This window comes from Primulina tabacum, chromosome 11 (assembly GCF_025594145.1).
Source record: "Primulina tabacum isolate GXHZ01 chromosome 11, ASM2559414v2, whole genome shotgun sequence".
In the NCBI taxonomy this organism is placed as follows: domain Eukaryota; kingdom Viridiplantae; phylum Streptophyta; class Magnoliopsida; order Lamiales; family Gesneriaceae; genus Primulina; species Primulina tabacum.
In genome coordinates, this window is record NC_134560.1 from 7272105 (window position 1) to 7291711 (window position 19607).

General features: G+C 34.4%; 2 protein-coding genes and 1 long non-coding RNA gene across 9 annotated transcripts; all 3 read right to left on the reverse strand.

Moving 5' to 3' along the window:
- On the reverse strand, positions 1-1408 carry LOC142519226 (F-box/kelch-repeat protein At3g06240-like). Its single transcript, XM_075622168.1, has one exon. It carries the CDS (start codon positions 1339-1341, stop codon positions 208-210), a length of 1134 nt encoding a protein of 377 aa, XP_075478283.1. The 5' UTR covers positions 1342-1408; the 3' UTR covers positions 1-207.
- A 6795-nt stretch (positions 1409-8203) lies between these two features.
- LOC142518288 (uncharacterized) lies at positions 8204-15452 on the reverse strand. 7 transcript variants are annotated; one of them, XM_075621042.1, is made up of 11 exons: positions 15367-15452; positions 13985-14168; positions 12721-13228; positions 11972-12119; positions 11230-11340; positions 10025-10592; positions 9702-9935; positions 9503-9572; positions 9034-9170; positions 8713-8779; positions 8204-8588 (listed from the first exon to the last, which is right to left on the reverse strand). In XM_075621042.1, exons 2-11 carry the CDS (start codon positions 14156-14158, stop codon positions 8446-8448), a joined length of 2160 nt encoding a protein of 719 aa, XP_075477157.1. In that variant the 5' UTR covers positions 14159-14168; positions 15367-15452; the 3' UTR covers positions 8204-8445. The 7 variants fall into 7 exon arrangements, with proteins under 7 accessions (XP_075477157.1, XP_075477155.1, XP_075477161.1 ...); XM_075621040.1 differs by having other exon boundaries at positions 13985-14148; positions 15367-15394; XM_075621046.1 differs by lacking the exon at positions 15367-15452 and adding an exon at positions 14686-14746 and having other exon boundaries at positions 13985-14148.
- Positions 15453-16574: 1122 nt separating this feature from the next.
- LOC142518604 (uncharacterized) lies at positions 16575-19309 on the reverse strand. The gene is made up of 3 exons (XR_012813598.1): positions 17837-19309; positions 17501-17725; positions 16575-17355 (listed from the first exon to the last, which is right to left on the reverse strand). It is a non-coding gene; the product is annotated as an uncharacterized LOC142518604 (long non-coding RNA).
- Positions 19310-19607: the final 298 nt, after the last annotated feature.

The window sequence follows — 19607 nt, forward strand, 5'->3', positions numbered from 1 at the left end:
TACAAGAACTACAAAGATGACACTAGTATAACCACATAGATGTTACATATATAATAAACCAGAGATTGAGGAATATGATTGCGAGTCCATTCTGAAATTTTGTATCTAAAAGCCCCTGATCAATTTGTTCACAGGATACAACTACTATGCCATAATCATTTCGATGTATAAAGAGCTTTCTTGAGGCACTTTATTATGTGAAGGATTCTACTCCATGAGTTGCTGTCCAATATCAATCAACGCCAAGCTTGGATCATAATCAGCTGCATAGAACGATAGCGGCAATCCACAAACTGCGAGATCCGTAACTTCCTCTGTTTCAACATTCATCAAAACCAATAATTCGTCACTTATTGCAGCTAAGATTTCACCATCATTTACAACCTTGATGGGAACAAACACCTGCTCTAACACAACAACATATTTTCGCGACCAAGAATCCACCTTCCCATAGTCATTCATCAACCACACATCCCATGACTCACCCATATTCTCACAATAACTTACAAAGAGAGACAAAGATTGCTCATTAACCATGGGAGACAACCTCATGTCCTTACAGTTAGGTCCAAGATTTTGAGGCAACTCCATTACCGTGAAAATCTCCTCAACTACATCAAAACCCATAATGCAATCCAGATGCCCGTCAAATTGCGGCCTCCTATATGCCATCCAATGCACAACACCATGCACAAACACATTGCTACACCAATTTTTGGGCATGAAACAAGGAACAAACTGTTCAATACTCCTCCAAGATCCAATTTTGATTCCATATACCAAAGCCTTTGATCGTAACTCATGCTCATTATTATCATAACCATACAAGATTTTGACAACTTTGAAGTCAAGATTCGTGTAATCAAATCCAAACCCTACAGCCATATGTGAGAAACTACTCTTAAAACAACGAAATCCTTGTATCGTCTGCAGAATCTTGTACTTTCCGATAAAGGGGTTCCACAAAATCACAGTGCCAAGAAAGTTAAAATAATTGGTATCGAACAAACACACAACTCCCCTGCTAGAACCGACAAGCCTCAAGTAACCATTAACACTCTTGAATGGAGTTTCGAGCTTTTTACACAGAGAAAACGTATGGGAATCATGAAAAGAAAAGTATATCTTCGTGTAATCCGAGGATTCATAATACAGGAGGTGGTGGGAGGCGGCGGGGGCAGAGGATAGGCGGAGTCTGAGGAAATAGGGGTGAGAGATTATGGAAACAAAGGATTTGGAAACGCGCCGGAGATTTAGTAGGGTTCTTGTGGAGAGTTTAAAAAGGATTTCGAAGATAACATCTTGAGGGAGTTTGACGTAAAGATCATCGCTTCCTGTCATTTCTCGATTCTCAATTTTTGCTTCTCACTTCTCTTGGAGTGTGTGGAGAAATCCCGGCCGGCTCATTTGTCATTTTCATATAATAATTTGATGCATTTTTTTAAGTTCGGTTATTTATGTTGTAAAAAATTAAAAATTTATTGTAAAAAGTAAAAATTTCAAACTCTCAAAATTATCAAACTACACACTTTATAATATTTTTTTCTCAACTCAATTGTGTATTTATTCACAAATGGTGAGGCTATTTATAGAATTTCTTTACAAATAATCCAAAAATAAAATACATCATTACCTACATCATCACACACTAATTTTCAATATTTACAACTCTTATTTTCAACATTCAAATATTCAACATTCAAATATTCAATACACACATTTTAAATATTATTTTTCAACACTCCCCATTGTGATGATGATCATAATGATTGTATTTATAACGTGTTTTTATACTGCCTCGTTAAAAACCTTACTAGGAAAAACCCATTGAGATAAAAACCATAGTAAGGGAAAAAGAGTGCAGTCACGTAAACTGCCCCTCATGTTGACATGAACAATTCTTCACAAATTTCGTAGATTGCGCATCCCAATATTATGCATGTGCTTTCTGAATATTGTCGTAGGAAGTGCCTTTGTGAAGATATCTGATGAGTTTTCACTTGATTGAATGTGACGAACATCAATACATTTATTCTTCTCAAGCTCCTTGGTGAATGCGAAGAACTTAGGAGGAATATGTTTAGTTCTGTCGCTTTTTATGTATCCTTCTTTCATTTGAGCAACACATGCAGCATTATCTTCATATAGTATCACAAGGCTTCTCGTCAAATGATAATCCGCATGAGATTTGGATATGTTAGGTCATTGATTTTAACCACACACATTCACGACTTGCTTCATGTAGTGCAATAATCTCGGCATGATTTGATGAAGTTGTTACGAGCATTTGTTTCTGTGAACGCCAAGAAATTGCAGTGCCTCCACGAGTAAATACATATCCAGTTTGGGAACGTGCCTTGTGTGGATCAGATAAGTATCCAGTATCGGCATAACCAATTATACTTGGATTAGCATCTTTTGAATACCAAAGTCTCAAGTCTGTTGTTCCTCGTAGATAACGGAATATATGTTTAATTCCGTTCCAGTTTCTCTTTGTTGGATATGTGCTAAATCTTGCCAACAAATTTACGGCAAAAGATATATCAGGCCTTGTACAATTTGTAAGATACATAAGGGCACCGATAGCACTTAGATATGGTACTTCTGGACCAAGAATATCTTCATCATCTTCACATGGACGGAATGGATCCTTTTCTATGTTTAATGATCTAACAACCATTGGAGTACTTAAAGGATATAATTTATCCATATTAAAACGTTTAAGGATCTTTTCTGTATAATTTTTCTGGTGAACAAACATTCCACATTCTTTTTGTTCAATTTATAAACCCAAACAATACTTGGTTTTTTCAAGATCCTTCATTTCAAATTCTTCCTTCAAGTATGACACAACTTGTTGAATTTCCTTATTCGTTCCAATGATGTTTAAATCATCAACATATACAGCAATAATTACGCATCTGGATGTTGTTTTCTTAATGAAAACACAAGGGCATATTGAATTATTTACATATCCCTTTTTCATCAAGTGATCACTTAGTCGATTATACCACATTCGACCGGATTGCTTTAACCCATATAATGATCTTTGTAATTTCACATAATAACATTCTCTGGGTTTTGAACTTTGTACTTCAGGCATCTTAAATCCTTCAGGGATTTTCATATATATATTACTATCAAGTGATCCATATAAGTAAGCTGTAACAACATCCATAAGACGCATTTCTAAATTTTCAGATACAGCCAAGCTAATCAAATACCGAAACGTAATTGCATCCATCACGGGAGAATACGTTTCTTCATAATCAATTCCAGGCCTTTGAGAAAAACTTTTTGCAACAAGTCGAGTTTTATATCTTACTATTTCATTTTTCTCATTTTCGCTTTCGAATAAAAACCCATTTGTATCCAACAGGTTTTACACCTTCAGGTGTAAGGACTATAGGTCCAAAAACATTACGTTTATTTAGCGAATCCAATTCAACCTGGATGGTTTCTTTTCATTTTATCCAATCCTGCCGATTTTTACATTCACCAAAAGATTTTGGTTCATGATCTTCATTATCATTTATGATGTCGATTGCCACATTATAAGAAAATATATCATCAATTTCTTCTATATCTTTTCGGTTCCATATTTTTCCAGTATTAATGTAATTGATAGATATTTCACGATTCTCGTCAGTTTGTGTTTCTGACAGAACATTTTCATCATCATGTGTTTTTTCAGGAACATCATTCTCTATTTTGTGATTATCATGTGTTTCTTCACGAACATCATTTTTTCTTTTGTGATCATCGTGTTTCTCTATGAATTTTCTTTTTCGAGGATTTTTATCCTTGGAACCGACTGGCCTTCCACGCTTCAGGCGTTTAATGACATCATGAGTCTTCAATTTGTTTCTTCGGAATTTCAATTCGAGCAGGGGCATTTGCAGCATGTATATATGATTTAGTTATCCCTTTTGTGTCTGCAAATGCATCTGGTATTTGATTTGCTATCCTTTGCAAGTGCACAATTTTCTGTACATCTTTTTCACATTGTTTTGTTATTGGATCCAGATGTAACAATGATGATACATACCATGTAATTTCCTTTTATGTATGTTTCTGTTCTCCCCCTAACATTGGAAAGATTTCTTCATTAAAATGACAATCAGCAAAACGTGCTGTGAACACTTCGCCTGTCTGAGGTTCAAGATATCGAATGATTGATGGACTATCATAACCGATATAAATTCCAACATTTCTTTGAGGTCCCATTTTCTTTCGTTGCGGTGGTGCAATAGGCACATACACTATACATCCAAAAATTCTCAGATGAGAAATGTCTGGTTCTTTACCAAATGCAAGCTGCAATGGGGAGTATTTATGATATGCACTTGGTCTGATGCGAATTAATGAAGCAGCATGTAAAATTGCATGTCCCCATATAGAAATAGGGAACTTTGTTTTCATAATCATTGGTCTAGCAATCATTTGCAGACGTTTAATCAATGATTCAGCCAATCCATTCTGTGTATGTACATGAGCAACATGATGCTCAACAATGATTCCCATAGACATACAACAATCATTGAAAGTATGGGAAGTAAATTCACCAGCATTATCAAGTCTAATTTTCTTGATTGTATAATCGGGAAATTGATTCCTCAATTTTATTATTTGAGCAAGTAATCTTGCAAATGCAACATTTCGAGTTGACAATAGACATACATGTGACCATCTTTGGAGGCATCAATCAATACCATAAAGTATCTGAATGGTCCACATGGTGGATGGATTGGTCCACAAATATCACCCTGAATACGTTCAAGAAACATTGGTGATTCAGTTTGGATTTTGGCTGGTGATGGTCTTATAATAAGTTTTCCAAGAGAACATGCTTTACATTGAAACTTATTATTCTGAAAGATCTTCTGGTCTTTCAATGGATAACCATGTGTATTTTCTATAATTCTTCGCATCATTGTTGAACCAGAATGTCCTAATCGATCATGCCAATTGATCAGTATTAAAGAATTATCAACTACCATGTTTGATTCAATTGGACTTATATACGTATAATGCAATCCAGTAGGTAGCATTGGTAGTTTTTCAACTACATATTTCTTTCCTGATTTGTATGTGGTAAGACACATATATTTCTCATTCCCTTCATTCATTGTTTGAGTATCATACCCATGGGAATATATATCATTAAAACTCAACAAATTTCTTTTTGATTGTGGTGAATATAAAGCATCATTGATAAAAAATTTTGTACCATTAGGTAACAAAAATTGTGCTTTACCACATCCTTTAATCAAGTCTACAGGATCTGATATTGTATTCACCATTGTTTTTGTTGGTTTTAGTTCCAAGAAATATCTTTTATCTCGGAGGATAGTGTGCGTTGTACCACTATCGGGTATGCAAACTTCAGCTTTGTTCATAGCATTTTCTATGTTTGAACTTAAAAAAAAATATGCAATGAAAAAAATTATTGACAATACGTATGCAATAAATTGAAAAATACAACATATATCATAATTGTACAATGAAACATTATCATATGAGTACATGAAAAATAAATTATTTTACTATTATATTCTACCAATATATTGTTCATTTTCAGAAAAATCATTGAGAAAATCTCCAGCGTCAATATTTTTCATTTCTATTCCACCAGCATATTGATCATTTCCAGAGAAATCATTCAGGAAATCTGCAGCATCAAAATGAGTTGAATCACTCAAACGGCCACTGTGTTGAGTGAAGTTGGTCTCTTTTTCTTTCCCCTTTATCGATTCTTTATAGAGCTTGCAAAGGTGCTCGGTGGCTCGACAAATACGAGACCAATGTCCTGGAGTGCCGCATCTAAAACAAGAACTTTCAAATCTTTTTGAGTGATTTTCATTTACACTCATGTTCTCATGATGCCTTTTCGGTTGGTGGTTCGTGATGCCCTTTTGAGATGAGTTATAATAATAACTATCTCGATTGTTTTCAAAACAACGGCCGCGACCACGACCACGACCACTTCCACGTCAACGTCCACGACCACGACCTCGACCTCGATCAAAACCTTGTCTCTGGATTTGATTTTGGTTTCCAGGTTTAAATTCATTTTTACTCACATTTTAAACCTTCATCGAGATGTCGACGCAAAAATATTATAACTTTTTCTTTTTCTTGTGATGAAGATATACCATTTTCTTTAATGGTCTCGCTTAGACCCAATGACTCAAGATGCATTTCTACATCGAGAGTCCATGACATATAATTTTTTCCCGTGATGTCGAACGCAACAAATTCGAGTTTTGTCAAATTTGACATTGTGGTATTAAAAAAAATTACGATGCATTTTATTAGTTAATGAATATTGCAATACAAAGTAATGGATAAACAACAAGTACAAGTATTCGTAAAAATAAAGAAAACACACGAGGAGGATATTCTCCAATAAATACAAGACTCGTGTGTATGATAACCAAAATAATTAAAAATAACCTTGAGAAAGTCATCTTTTTTCTTCGAAAAATTTGATAGAAGAATAATTTTTAGATAAGAAGAGAAAGTTGGAGTGATTGAATGTGTTTATGAGATCATATTTATAGGGCAAAAACTAGCCGTTTTTTTACCATTTATGACCGTTGGTGTACAAAAAATAAATGTATGTATTTGTACAATTTTATGATAATAATATGATGTATATAATATTAGTCATGTTTAAATAATTATGTATATCATATCACTTTATTATAATGCGGTGTCACAAGTTATTTTGTTTAAAAACCTTATAGACTTTTATACTTGTTGTATCCCTTGTCGGGAGTGTGGGATGTCGTCTTAACATCCTCTCAGGATTTATAACAAGTTTTTGAAAAATTTTATTTTTATTATTTCTGAATAACATTATATTATATATTAAATAGATACACAATAAATAAATAAACAGTAAAATAAATATTATTACTTTTGTTACCTTTTTCTTCTGTTTTGGAGCTTGGAAAAATATGGAGGACCTTTAGAGTTTCGTGCTGATAATGTGTTGTGAAAAAGTAAAAATTTATGGTAAAAAATAAAAATCTCAAACTCTCAAAATTATCAAACTATACACTTTATAATATTTTTCTCTCAACTCAATTGTGTATTTCTTCACAAATGGTGATGCTATTTATAGAATTTCTTTACAAATAATCCAAAAATAAAATACATCATTACCTATATTATCACACACTAATTTTCAATATTTACAACTCTTATTTTCAACATTCAAATATTCAATACACACATTTTAAATATTATTTTTCAACAATTTATTAATATTGAAGATTTTTTTGTCATATATTTTTTAAAAAATATTAATATTAATTAAATAAATAAACATGTAGAATTAATTTGAATAGTTAAAATTTATTAAATCAATAAATAAAAAATATTTTAAATAAATAAAAATTATTTAAGTTAAATTATTAATTCAAAAAAAATTAAAAAATCACAATTATAAATTATAAAATACATAAAATTTTATTTAAAAATTTACAAATATCAATGAAAGTCTTAAAAAAATCTACAATATTATGTGAAAATCTTTGTAAGTATGTAACATATTAAAATGCGCAAAAATTTGTGTGAGACGATCACATGTCGTATTTTGTAAGACATATCTCTTATTTGATTCATTCATGAAAGAATATTACTTTTTATGCTTAGAATATTACTTTTTATTGTGAATATCGGTAAGATTAATCTGTTTCACAGATAAAGATTCGTGAGACCGTCTCACAAACACCTACTCCTAAAAATGAGTAAAAATCTACCAACTCCACGATGTTATTTTAGAAAAATCAAGAAATCTATGCAACAAATATAGCTCTAATAGAAGGCATGACCTTAAAAGACGATAATGGATTTTGTTTAAATTTAATATTGTATATATATATATATATATAACATGTTTTTATTGTGTATGGATAATCCAACTTCGATTCTGACCCGCTGAGTTTCGGAACGAGACAGTCCCTGATTTACTAGTTATTAACAGGTCCGACTTAGATTCAACCCGCTGAGTTTTGGAACGAGACATGTCTCTGATTTACCAAACCCACCCGTTGACATCGACTCCAACCACTAAGTATAATGATAGAACTTTATTTAAAATTTTCACTAGTATATATGTTATTTGGATTAGCCATTCCATTTATTTCGAAAAATGAATTGGATATGCCCAAACAATTTACCCCGATATCAAGTCGAGTTCAAGTTCGACTTCCGTCGAAGCTAATGCATGGTTGAGATACATAAAAACTTAACACTACTTTTACATCCCTATTCATGATGTAAGATCAGGTTCATCGGTCTCCTTTTGTATTTCACCAAAAAAAAAAAAAACCGTTTTTACCAAAAATACATCTCCGGCATATACGCATATATTTGTAGAGACTCTATATGCACGCACCTTCAAATGCTATGTTGATTGGTTCCATGAAATCCAAACTATTCAGCAGCTTGATCCCGTATTTTCACGATAACTTGTGCAGCTGCAGACTCCCTTGCATCAGATGGGTTAAACTCCAATTGACCCTTTGAAGATATCTTGAAATCTTTGCTTTTCACCACCACCTTCGACAGGAATTTACCTTCAAAAAACCAAGTACTGAGCGAAGATCCACAGAAGAGAAAAACAATAATAGTAATCCAAAAATCGCCCTACTAAACATCTGTAAAACCAGTAAATTCAGTGAGAAAAGTGGGAATGCCAACCTTCTGATGGTTCTACGACATATCGTGGCAGCCTCCAGTTATTCTTGAGACATGTATACTCCAAGTCCTATCGTCATATAACAATATAACATGTAATAATAAAAGTAAAAAGACATCGAATGATTGAATTTTGTATGGCAACATGGTAATTGGTCACCAAAAAAAGTTTGTACCATTCTTTTTTTGTACCATTCTTTTCAAACTTTGTTAGAAAAGGATGTATGGTTTTAATTTTTTTATGCAGGAGAAAGAAAAATTACATTACATTTTTCAAGAAATCACTTGACAATAACATTACATTTTTTCAAGAAAGAAACTCACTTGACATGAAGATTTTCCAGGGAAATAAGTGTCATGATGACCCTTGTTCAGGAGTTGGATTTCATGATTCAGAAGTGAAGGATAATTACCCCTTAAGATAGATTCGATGCATTGACGTGCTAACCCAACATCACCACCTAAATAATTATTTGTTTTTCGCAAAATTGCTAAATCAGTAAAGTATATAACAATGTGGCAAATCGGAAACATATCATGATGGAGTTTAAAGATAGAAAGTAAACGCTTTGAGCCAACACATCACGTCAAAGAAATTGCTAAAATTAAGTGAGAAACATAAAACTCAAAACATGTTTAAGAATATTTAGTGCTAATGAAACCAGCATGCAGAGACCTTTCATTTGCTAAAAGCCTGTATAAATAAGAAAAGAACAAATAGAGTACAATGCTAAATAATATAAAAAATGTAAGCCTGAAGTGATAATTATAAAGCCTAAGCACGATAACGTACCTTCCCTTATCCTTTGAATATTATCTTCGTAAAATGCAAGTGTGTCTTCCATGCTCCCCATCTGAGCACACTGCCAAGGCAAGAAAATTATTTCATTTACAGAAATGTTTCTAGGAATTAGCAGGAACAGTGACATGAACAAAAAAATTGAATCCTGCAAAGCTCGCGTTACCATAAGAAAAAGTTATAGATAAATTACCAGTTCGTGTCTTTTTCGATAAATAAGTGACAGGGCATTTTGCACATCTTCTGAATCCCGAAAATTTTGTACATCTGCACTGAAACTTGTATTGGCATGAAAAAGTCCTTGTTGATTCTGTGTCACAGCGGTCCCATTTTGATCGCACAAAACAGTCAGAACACCATTTGCTCCGGAAACATTCTCATTCATTTCCGTAGTTTCAATATGACAGGATTCATTTGAATTACATTCCTATAACACAAAGAATCAAGAAACGGCATGGAATAATATAAAATGTGAAACAGAACAGGAAATTTCTCTAAGAGAAACAATTGACTCACATTCAAGTTGAAATCACCTCCTGAATCATGCAAGTCTGAACGGGTAAAAGGCACGTTCTTTCGTCTATGATAACATACTTTTAAATTTGAATCAAGATTCTCTCTACAATCGTCACTCTCTTGGAAAGATGTAGTTAAATCATTCAAGCTGGTTCTTTGTATCTCTATTGAAGAATCAGATAATAAACCCTCGTAAAGATCATCTTTTTTCCTATCTGAAACTTCAAGATTAACTCTTTTTCCAGGTTTTTTGGCAGAATCCAAAATGTCATGTATCTGGTTAAATTTTTCAGCACCATTACCGTTGTTTTCTTTCTTCTGGAAGACATTGACAGCGCTTTTGTTGTTGCCACAAGATGCTTGCTTGAACTTCTTAATGTCAAAGACTATTTTCTGAAAAGAGTTAGCTTTTGGCCTACAGTTGTCACTGTCCCTGTGATCCAATTCTTCATCGTTAAAGTTCTTATGAGGTAACACCCATATCTTGCTTTTCTTAATTTCTTTTTCGGAATTGTTTGTGACGATTTTAGCACTGCAGCAATTTAAACTTGGCAAACTCAAGTCTTTCCTGCAATATTCATATTTTGTCAAACAATGAATCCAAACCTTCAATCTAAGATCCAACTGAGATATGTCAAACAATGACAACAAACCAATCTAAGATCCAACTGAGATATGTCAAACAATGACACCAACCAATCTAAGATCCAATTAAGATATGTCAAGCAATGACGCCAAACCTTTAATCTAAGATCCAATTAAGATAATAAAGCCATACAGGCATCAATTATGGCAGAACTGCTACAGAAAGGCAACTACGGTTGAGATGGATCATATCTAAAATGCATGTTACTGTATAGCAGGAATCAAAAAGGCATATTATGCAGCCTCCAGGACATTTGCTTCAACTTCACAAAAACTAGAATGATCCGTTTTTTATAAATAAAAAATAAAAAAGCATTGCTTGATAAAATGCTTCTTTAAACTAAGTGCTTGCACACTCAAACTGGCCTACTGATTTATTTTACACGTGTGTCCTCCACATGCCCATGGCAAGGAGCACTTCAACTCATGATCATTGAAAATAAATATCAGAACAATTTTGAACTTCGTCCCAATTTAAACAGAAAATGGGGATTGCTTCAAAGGGAATGGAGAACAACTCCAGTTAGAAACTGAAAAAAGGTGGTTCATAGACACCATACCTCGAAAGCCAGCTCGAGATGTGATCTGCATAAGGAAGCATGTGATAATACTCAACAACAGGTGTAGCCGTCCAGCTACCGTAAGGCTTCTCTGCCAAAGGACCCTGTAAACTGGAAAAGTAGCAGAATTATTTTGTCATCAAAACACCATCACCGACCGAGCAATGTACCAACACGTATTTAGTCAAATGCCAGTTTATCTTTCTATGAATTCTAAACCTTTCCTTGTTTCTATTTCTTCATTTCCATGCCAATTGAAAGTTGCTAAAATAAGAGTTGCCCACAAGCAAAAAGAGAAAACACAGTTGAGGGTGAGCATTTTCGAATGCTCCAATAGCCAGCATATTGGTTGTATGTAATGTCTTTTGAGATGAGAAATATTGGGTACCTTTTGTCATGACAGGATAGGGAATGCGCTCGCAAAATTTAATAACAGGACATAACATGGAAACAAAAAATGGGTGAAGTTATCAATTCTGCACGATGCCTAGCTTGCCCAGATGACCAAAACACGTCCACAAAAACCTAGCTATTAAAATAGATTCAAGCATGAAGGCAATGTAAAAAGTTTATGTAAAACTCAAGGCTTAGAGCAAAACATTCGCCAACTATTTGAATTAACCAACTGTTTAAGAAGGGAATATACATATATTTCATGAAAAGTCCTTCCACCATCAATTACTTCACACAAAGACCAGGACTCACAGCGTCATGAAGCAAAATAATAGCAAAATGGACTAACCTCTCAACAAGAAGTTTAAGAGGAACTTGATTCTTTATGCTGAATGACTGTGAGCATTGCATTATAAAAAAGCGAGCAGCTGACTTTAAATTACATACAGAATATACAACATGAGTCTCCAAAACCACAAGGTTAGAATTGCCAAAACCTGTTCCCTTGGACAAAATATTCAAGAAATTGTTCATCAATTAATAGGCCAATCACACATCGTGCAAATGAAAAGATAATATAAAGAAAGATCATTATCAAAGACAATTTATACTTTGGCTCATAGTTGTAAGAGGCGCAAGATACGGACGCATGATAAAGCCAAGCTGAGAGGCACAAGCATGTCGAAGCGAGACATAGTAAGGAATAATACACTAGAATCTAAATATTTGAACAACATTTCATCCAATATTCACTTCAAATTCATTTAATCTAATATTCATGTTAAATTAATAAATGATAAAACAAACTGAATGTGAATGATTTCTACTTTGAATTTCACCTTTCACTATTTCCATGTTTAAGGCACGTGCTTTATCAAAGGGCTACTTCTCGGCTTGTCTCCACGTGCAAAGCCGAGTCTAGGTGCATAGATTGTGAGTGTGTAAGAACAATCGTTTGGTCAATTTCAATATATCCATCTAAGGGCTTGCAAATACAATTAAAGAAAAAGGAAGAGAGGACCGAACAAAAATGATGTGGTAAACTTAAAAGTTTTGAAGTTTCTAGTGAACAGATATTAAACAATGTGGATTAATTACCTGTGGCATCCTTTACAGCATCATAACCTAGCTGAAACTCACTGTCAACAGTTGATACACTTGGATCATTCCATTTCCTCTTGGTACCAATTACTTCTTCCATTGATATGTCTGCCTTGATTTTAGACTCATCAAGTGGTTTTTCAATAAGTGACCAAACCCCTTCCGTGATGAGGCCAAACTCAAGATAACAATTTTCCTTCTTCGGATCAACCACAAGCACAGCAACCTTAAAAATTGGCCATGGTTCTGTGTTGGGCACATCTTTTGATATATCTAAAGCCACAGCTATATCACATGCATTTTTTATTGCTTTCTCAGTCACAGAGAGCTGACCATCTGCCCCATTCAGATCCATGGATTTGCTTTCTTTCATCAGTTTCATAAATGAAATCAAGCGCGGTCTCAATACGACAGCCAACTTAGAAAATGACGCAAAATCCAAGAATCTTAGTTCGGGTTTCTGCTTCCTGTGGTAGTAGTTGTAAAGCAATACAACTGCATGCATCTATAGAGATGAGGAAAAAAAAAAAGCAATCAGGATAATTTATTTTATTTTGGAATATACTGTCAGGATGTTGGGGGGGTAGGTCAAACACCCATTGGAGTTCTCATTAATCAAATTAATTTAATAAAGCTCTAACAAGGTCGAGACTCGAGTCTGACCTCTAGTGGGAGTTGTGACATAATAAATGATAAAAAAAACCCATCTAGAAAGAGTCTCTAACCATGATCAGGAAGGACCAATGAAACCAAAGTAGGAGCTCGGAGCCTGTGGCAGAGGTATTTGAGCATGATGGGCAGATGGAAAGAAAATCAGCCCAATACAATCATCCATGCCAAATACCCCACCAAACCCTCATGGTTGTATTAACTACAATTATAAACATACACCATGAAACCAACAGGATTTCGTGGAACTATTTTTACTCCACTTGAAGAACATAGCAGTGGCTATACCTCCATTCCCACCCCATACATAATGAAGATTGATGTATTCGCGAGACACGAAACTAACTTAAAACACTTGCATTTAGGGAAAGTACTTGGATCACACAAAAAACCATAAACTTCTCATTCGAGCAACGACAACAGAAAAGAATCCCACTTTCTCCACCAAAACAAACTTCTAAGGAAATCCCAAGATTTATGCAATCCCAATTTGGGCGATAAATCACTTACGTTAAGGGCATGGCTACCAAATGGGGGAAACATTAGGATTAATGCTCAAACAATTGTCAAATAAAAATTACACACAAATTACCTGTTTGGCAACAGAACTTTGAGTTTCTTTGGAGGGAGGGCCAGTAACAGAGACCTTCCAAGGTAAGCGAGGATCGACCAATTTCTCCATCAATGCCTGCACCACATCTTCCGTGGGACCCACCTCCCATTTTTCTGCCACTTCTTCGGACGCTGATTCTGAACCTGAAGCCATTGTTTAACACCTTCGGTTCAAACACAAACCCCCCACCCAAAAAGAAGGAAAAAAAACACCAACAAAAAATTTAATCATGAAAACTCATCATCAAGAAAACACACAAAAAAAACACAAAATTAAATGTAAGAAACAAAGAAAAGTATTGAAAGGGCAATTTAAAAATTGAATATTTGGTCTACGATCATCAGGGTCTCAAAGAAATACTAGCAAACATAAAACACTCATCATGAAGAAAACACACAAAAACACAGCGTTACGCCTGAATGAAACGACATAAACAACAAGAACCCAGAAAACTACACAGGAAAACAGGTTTCACCAATCAAAACTCGAAAAAAAAACAAACAAAAAAAACAAACAAAAGAAGAAGAAACCTTCCTCACCAGTGCTCAATAACCATTCATAGAAGCAAAAAACCGTGTTCTCTTGTATGATACAATCAGTACAGAGCCCGGGAAACAAAAAAAGGAATAGTACAACATACTTTTGTCAGAAAACAGGGGGCGAGGCAAGAGGATGCAAACCTGGCGCAATTAATTTTTTTTTCAAACGGCGTTGTTGGAATATTAGTGATTTAATTAAATGGAATTTTTCGACACATTAATGTGGTTTATTCATAAACAGGTCCAACAAATTATGTATTTCTAAGTAAAAAAACTACTTAAATCTAATTATTTGAACTCAATTTTCATACAGTGTTGACAAAGCTATATTTTGTTTAATAAATGCAATTTTTAGTCAACTAAAAATCTTTTATTGGATCAATTAATAATAATATTATTAATATTTTATGATTATGTTGCTAAGCAGACATACATGTTATTACATATTTTTTAAACCACGTGATTATAAAATTTCAAAATGATATTAGTAATTTAATTATATTATTTTGACGAAAATGATCAAGGACAGAGCCAGAAAATGAAGGTTGAGAGCAAATTTTTTAAAGAGAGAGAGAAAATATTAGGGGAATGTGAAGAAAATATAATTATTTTTAGATAATTAAAAAATTAAAGAAGAGAGGTCGCAATCACCCGCCCCCTTCCCTTGGCTCCGTCACTGAGAATGACTATAATTGATCGTATGAATGTATTTATACGACTATAATTGATTCGACAAAAGTAGACATATAATAAGCTGAAATTCATACAAAATACGAGGACAATCGTATGAATTTAAAACAAGAAATAAAGCAATCATATTACCTCTCAAATGCATCGCACTTGAGAATATCTTCAATTTTTCGGATTTAAAGAAAGATAGCTCATCAAGCTAGATAATGAACGAAACGTCTTTCTTTTGTTTTGTCATGCCTTAATCTAGTCCATGGTCGGGATCTCGTTCTATGTATGCGGCACTAGAGAGAGCTAACAAATTATTTACGCTAAGACGGGAAACAAGCGTTGCACGAATCCGAAGAGAGAGCGGTGACGGCCGTGCTCTACAGAGGGGAGGAAGAGAGCGGATGCTAGTTATGTTATGATTTATTTTACTAGACCATGGATTAAGATTATCTTTTATTATTTAGTCTTCGTTAGCTTTTCAATTTAAATAAGATACTAAGGTTGTGTTTGGTTCAAATGATATGATTACTGAATGATTAACACGTAAATGATAAAATAAATGACTATTTACAGATTATATGGTGCGCAAAAATCATTCTCCTGTTTGGTTTAGTTTTCAAGTGTCTGATTACCTACTCCATTAAATTTATTGTACCAAAACTACCCTTTCCTATTTCTGTTTAATTATTAAATTCCGACCCACTTCTGTCTGCTATCCTCACACTTCCTTCCAAAACTTTCCTCCACACAATCTGTTCGAACAAAACCCTAGGACACATCAACGTAGTTAGTTCGGCATAGATGTACGCCTTCTTCCCCAAAATGTGTGGATCTTGATTTTGTGCTGCTGAATCATACATCTGAAGGCGTGGATTTTGTATTCCGCACGTTCATATTCCGTCGAAATCCCCCGGAAAATGTAACACAAACGTTTTTGTGCGGAAGCAAACTCGATCTCCAACCTTCACTATCCCGTTAAGGTTAGTTTCTGTGGAATAATGTTATTTTTTTTATTTTTCACAAATTTTTTGTAATTTCTGTTGCTTTTATGTATAAATTTGTTGAGAAAATAGATTTCATATTGTATAAGTACCGAAACGGTTGCCAAGTTGTATGGGTGTAGGTTTTACATGTTTTTAAGCAGGATTTCACAGTTTGTCGTTCGTTTCGGATTTTCTTTTCATATTGTCTGTCGATTATGGGAAATATTGTAGCAGTTACGTGTTCTAAGAAACTAGTTGTGGTTCCCAAATTATTAGTTTGGTAAAACGTATTTCCGACGACCTGTATGTAGCTATGTCACAAATATAATTCAATTCAATCTTTTCAATAGCTTTCATGGAAAGTGAAGACACCACCTCTTGTATCAAACACACTTCCTCACGTTCACTCCAAGTACGTCTTCTCTTATCAGATTTTCTGCCTTTCCCTACACAACTCTCCGACATTGCTCCACTTTCCATAATTAGGATGTTCCAACTGCGGGTGTCCTACTCCTGCAAATAAAACCAGCCATCATTTCTGCATGTTACAAAGTTGATCAATGACTGTCAAGCACATTCTGTAATAAGGAGAACAAATTTTAATAACGGTATAATTTATGAAACCCAAAACAAACATAAAAATCAATCATGTTTCGCAACATTTTTAAAGTAATGAACATCAAATGCCACAAGTACATGTTATGAAAAGGTCAAACAACATAAGTACACTAATCAGAATGTTTTAGTTCAAATTGTTCCACGTCGACATTGCAAGGTTCTCCCTCCAAGCATCCCACTCGTCTGATGATTCGAAGACGTTGATGAAATCTTCTTGTGTGTCATTGATCGGACTTACGACATCATCATTCAATTCCTCAATGGGATCAACATGCATTTCAGACCTGATGAAGTTATGCAACAACATACATGCCATTATTATTCTGTTTTGTGTCTTCAATGGATAGAACGACGGACTTCGAAGTATGACCCATCTTTTTTTCAACAAACCGAAGGCTCTTTCGATTACGTTTCGTGCTTGAGCGTGTCTCCAATTAAATAACTCCTTATAATTCTGTGGGCCGTTTGCACGGTTTCCCCAAGCATCCCTCGACATTTGCATATCCATTATCACATAGGTAATAACAACCTGGAAATAAAAAATATGTTATTATGTCGATAACATTAATGAAGCATTTACTTTGTGAAGAAATAAATAACAATGTTTGCAACCATTATCATAATAAAGAAATAAAGTAACTGTTTAATAATAACAAAATCGAGAGTAAAAAAACCTCTTGGAATTTTCATTGTGTCATCACGAGTCAATGCATCTTTAAGAACTCTAGCATCTGCTGCAGATCCCTCCCACCCCGTAAGTGCATATATGAATTTCATGTCACGGTCGCAAACACCAAGAACGTTCACTGCAATAGTACCTTTTTTGTTCTATATCGGGCCTTGTCCATGGTAGGTACATGTACACTTACATACGTTCCATCCAAAGCACCGAGAGAACCCTGTACAATTTTAGCATCAGACGTTAACACCAATTTTACTACCACAACGTTCAGAAATGATTACTTCAAATGTTTACTTTGTACTAGTTGTTATCAACGGCAAAAGATTACCTTGAACCATTTCCAAGATTCATTCGTGCAAGCATCATCAACAGGGGATGGTTTAACCAGTAGTATGGGATGTAACATGAGAATTGATCGGAGCACTTGATGGAAATGGTTGCTGATTGTATGGCCACTACGTATGTAGTCATGACCAACAAGTCTAGTTTTCTTGTGATGTGCCAATATAGACAGAAACATTGGCACCTTCTCTTCAATACGAACATAGGCTGAATCGACTAGTCCTCCAACGTTAGTTAGTAAGTAACACAATCGTGCAAATGCATTCCTATTCATTCGCAAGTTGACCACACATTGAACATCTCCTATTTCAATAATACGGTGCAAATGGTTCATTTGCTCATTTATTCTTTCTGTCATGCTGTACGTGACTGTTGATGTACGCATCTGGCGACTTCGTTTCGCACGTAACTTCATACGTTGTCGTCTCAAGAATAACATAATTAACAAGGAACGACACATGATTTGTTGAAGCATCACAAAGAAGTAGAATGCGCTATTGACGAGACTTCAAAAGAAATTACAATTTCAAATTTGTTTAAGAAAGCATTCAGAAATGAACAATACAAAATCATATATTGGAAAAGAAGACATTACTGTAAGGTGGTGAACATAAGTTAATTATCTCCGGTTTGCTCCCAAAAATTTACGAAATAAATAAAAAAAAATAGTAATTTAGGATGAACAACAATTTTGTATTCATTATTACCGAAGTGATCGCTGTTCAGACATCCATAACTACACGCACATTGACCAGAGTGTGTTCAGTAATAACTTGAGAAATTATTACTCTGTTTTTGTTTTCGAGTGTAATTAAATAACAGTGATGAAATGGATTAACATGGTCGGCAGATGTATATATTACAACGGTAATAGACAACGGGTTCGTCTAACAAAGCTTACAGAAACACAAAATAAGAGAAGATTGAAGGAAAATATGTCAACAAAAAGTAGAAAACTACATATTCTACGCAGAGAAGAGAAAAGAAAGAAAGGGCATTTAACATGACGGTGCGCGCTTCCGGATATTTGCGGAAAAATTCACACAGTATATCAGAAAATTTAAACTCCAAAAACTGATGTTCGACAACAGCTTCTGCATATTGAAGTGTGAGACACAGAATTTAAACACTCAAATAACCTGATTTCCGAAGATTGGAACGCATACAACGAGAAACCCTAAAGTACACTCCGGTCTTCCTCCGTACGTTGTTCTTCAGCTGGGTGAACATTCTTTTGTTTTGATTTTGGGTTGGATGAAAGGGTATTATAGGAAAGTACACGTGTGATATAAACCAGGACTAATAATAATGGGCTTTGCCATGGGTTAAATTTAACCAGGCTTGTACAACTTTGTCCATTGCACAACAGATTGGGTTGGTTTAATTAAAATTGAACCAAGCATTGGATTAGTCTGGATAAAATTACACAATCACACTTAATCAGGCCTACCAAGCACAGCCTAATAAGTTAATAATTTGGCTGGACAATCCAAGTTCACGCACCACAAGCCCAAGTCCATGGGTTTATGACCAACCTTTTGGCTCATCATGGTTGGTGACATCATGATCCAGATCAATGATCTAATATCATTGATGTGACGATTTCAAATAGTAAAATTTAATTTATTGGTAAATTGTGAAAAATCCACATGTCAGTGTTTGAATTAAGATTAGTATCTAACCACAATTTTTTAAAAATCAGTATCTGACAATGTTATATTTTTAACTTTAACTCCCTACAAACTCAAATTTACGTT

Bases quoted from the DNA above. Each gene is read 5' to 3' on its own strand.
- LOC142519226 (XM_075622168.1), bottom strand. From the start codon at position 1,341: ATGACAGGAAGCGATGATCTTTACGTCAAACTCCCTCAAGATGTTATC.
- LOC142518288 (XM_075621040.1), bottom strand. The intron at 9,573-9,701 runs GTAATTTATCTA...TTGCCTTGGCAG, and splicing joins ATCGAAAAAGACACGAACTG to TGTGCTCAGATGGGGAGCAT. The intron at 8,589-8,712 runs GTTGGCATTCCC...GGTTTTTTGAAG, and splicing joins TGTCGTAGAACCATCAGAAG to GTAAATTCCTGTCGAAGGTG.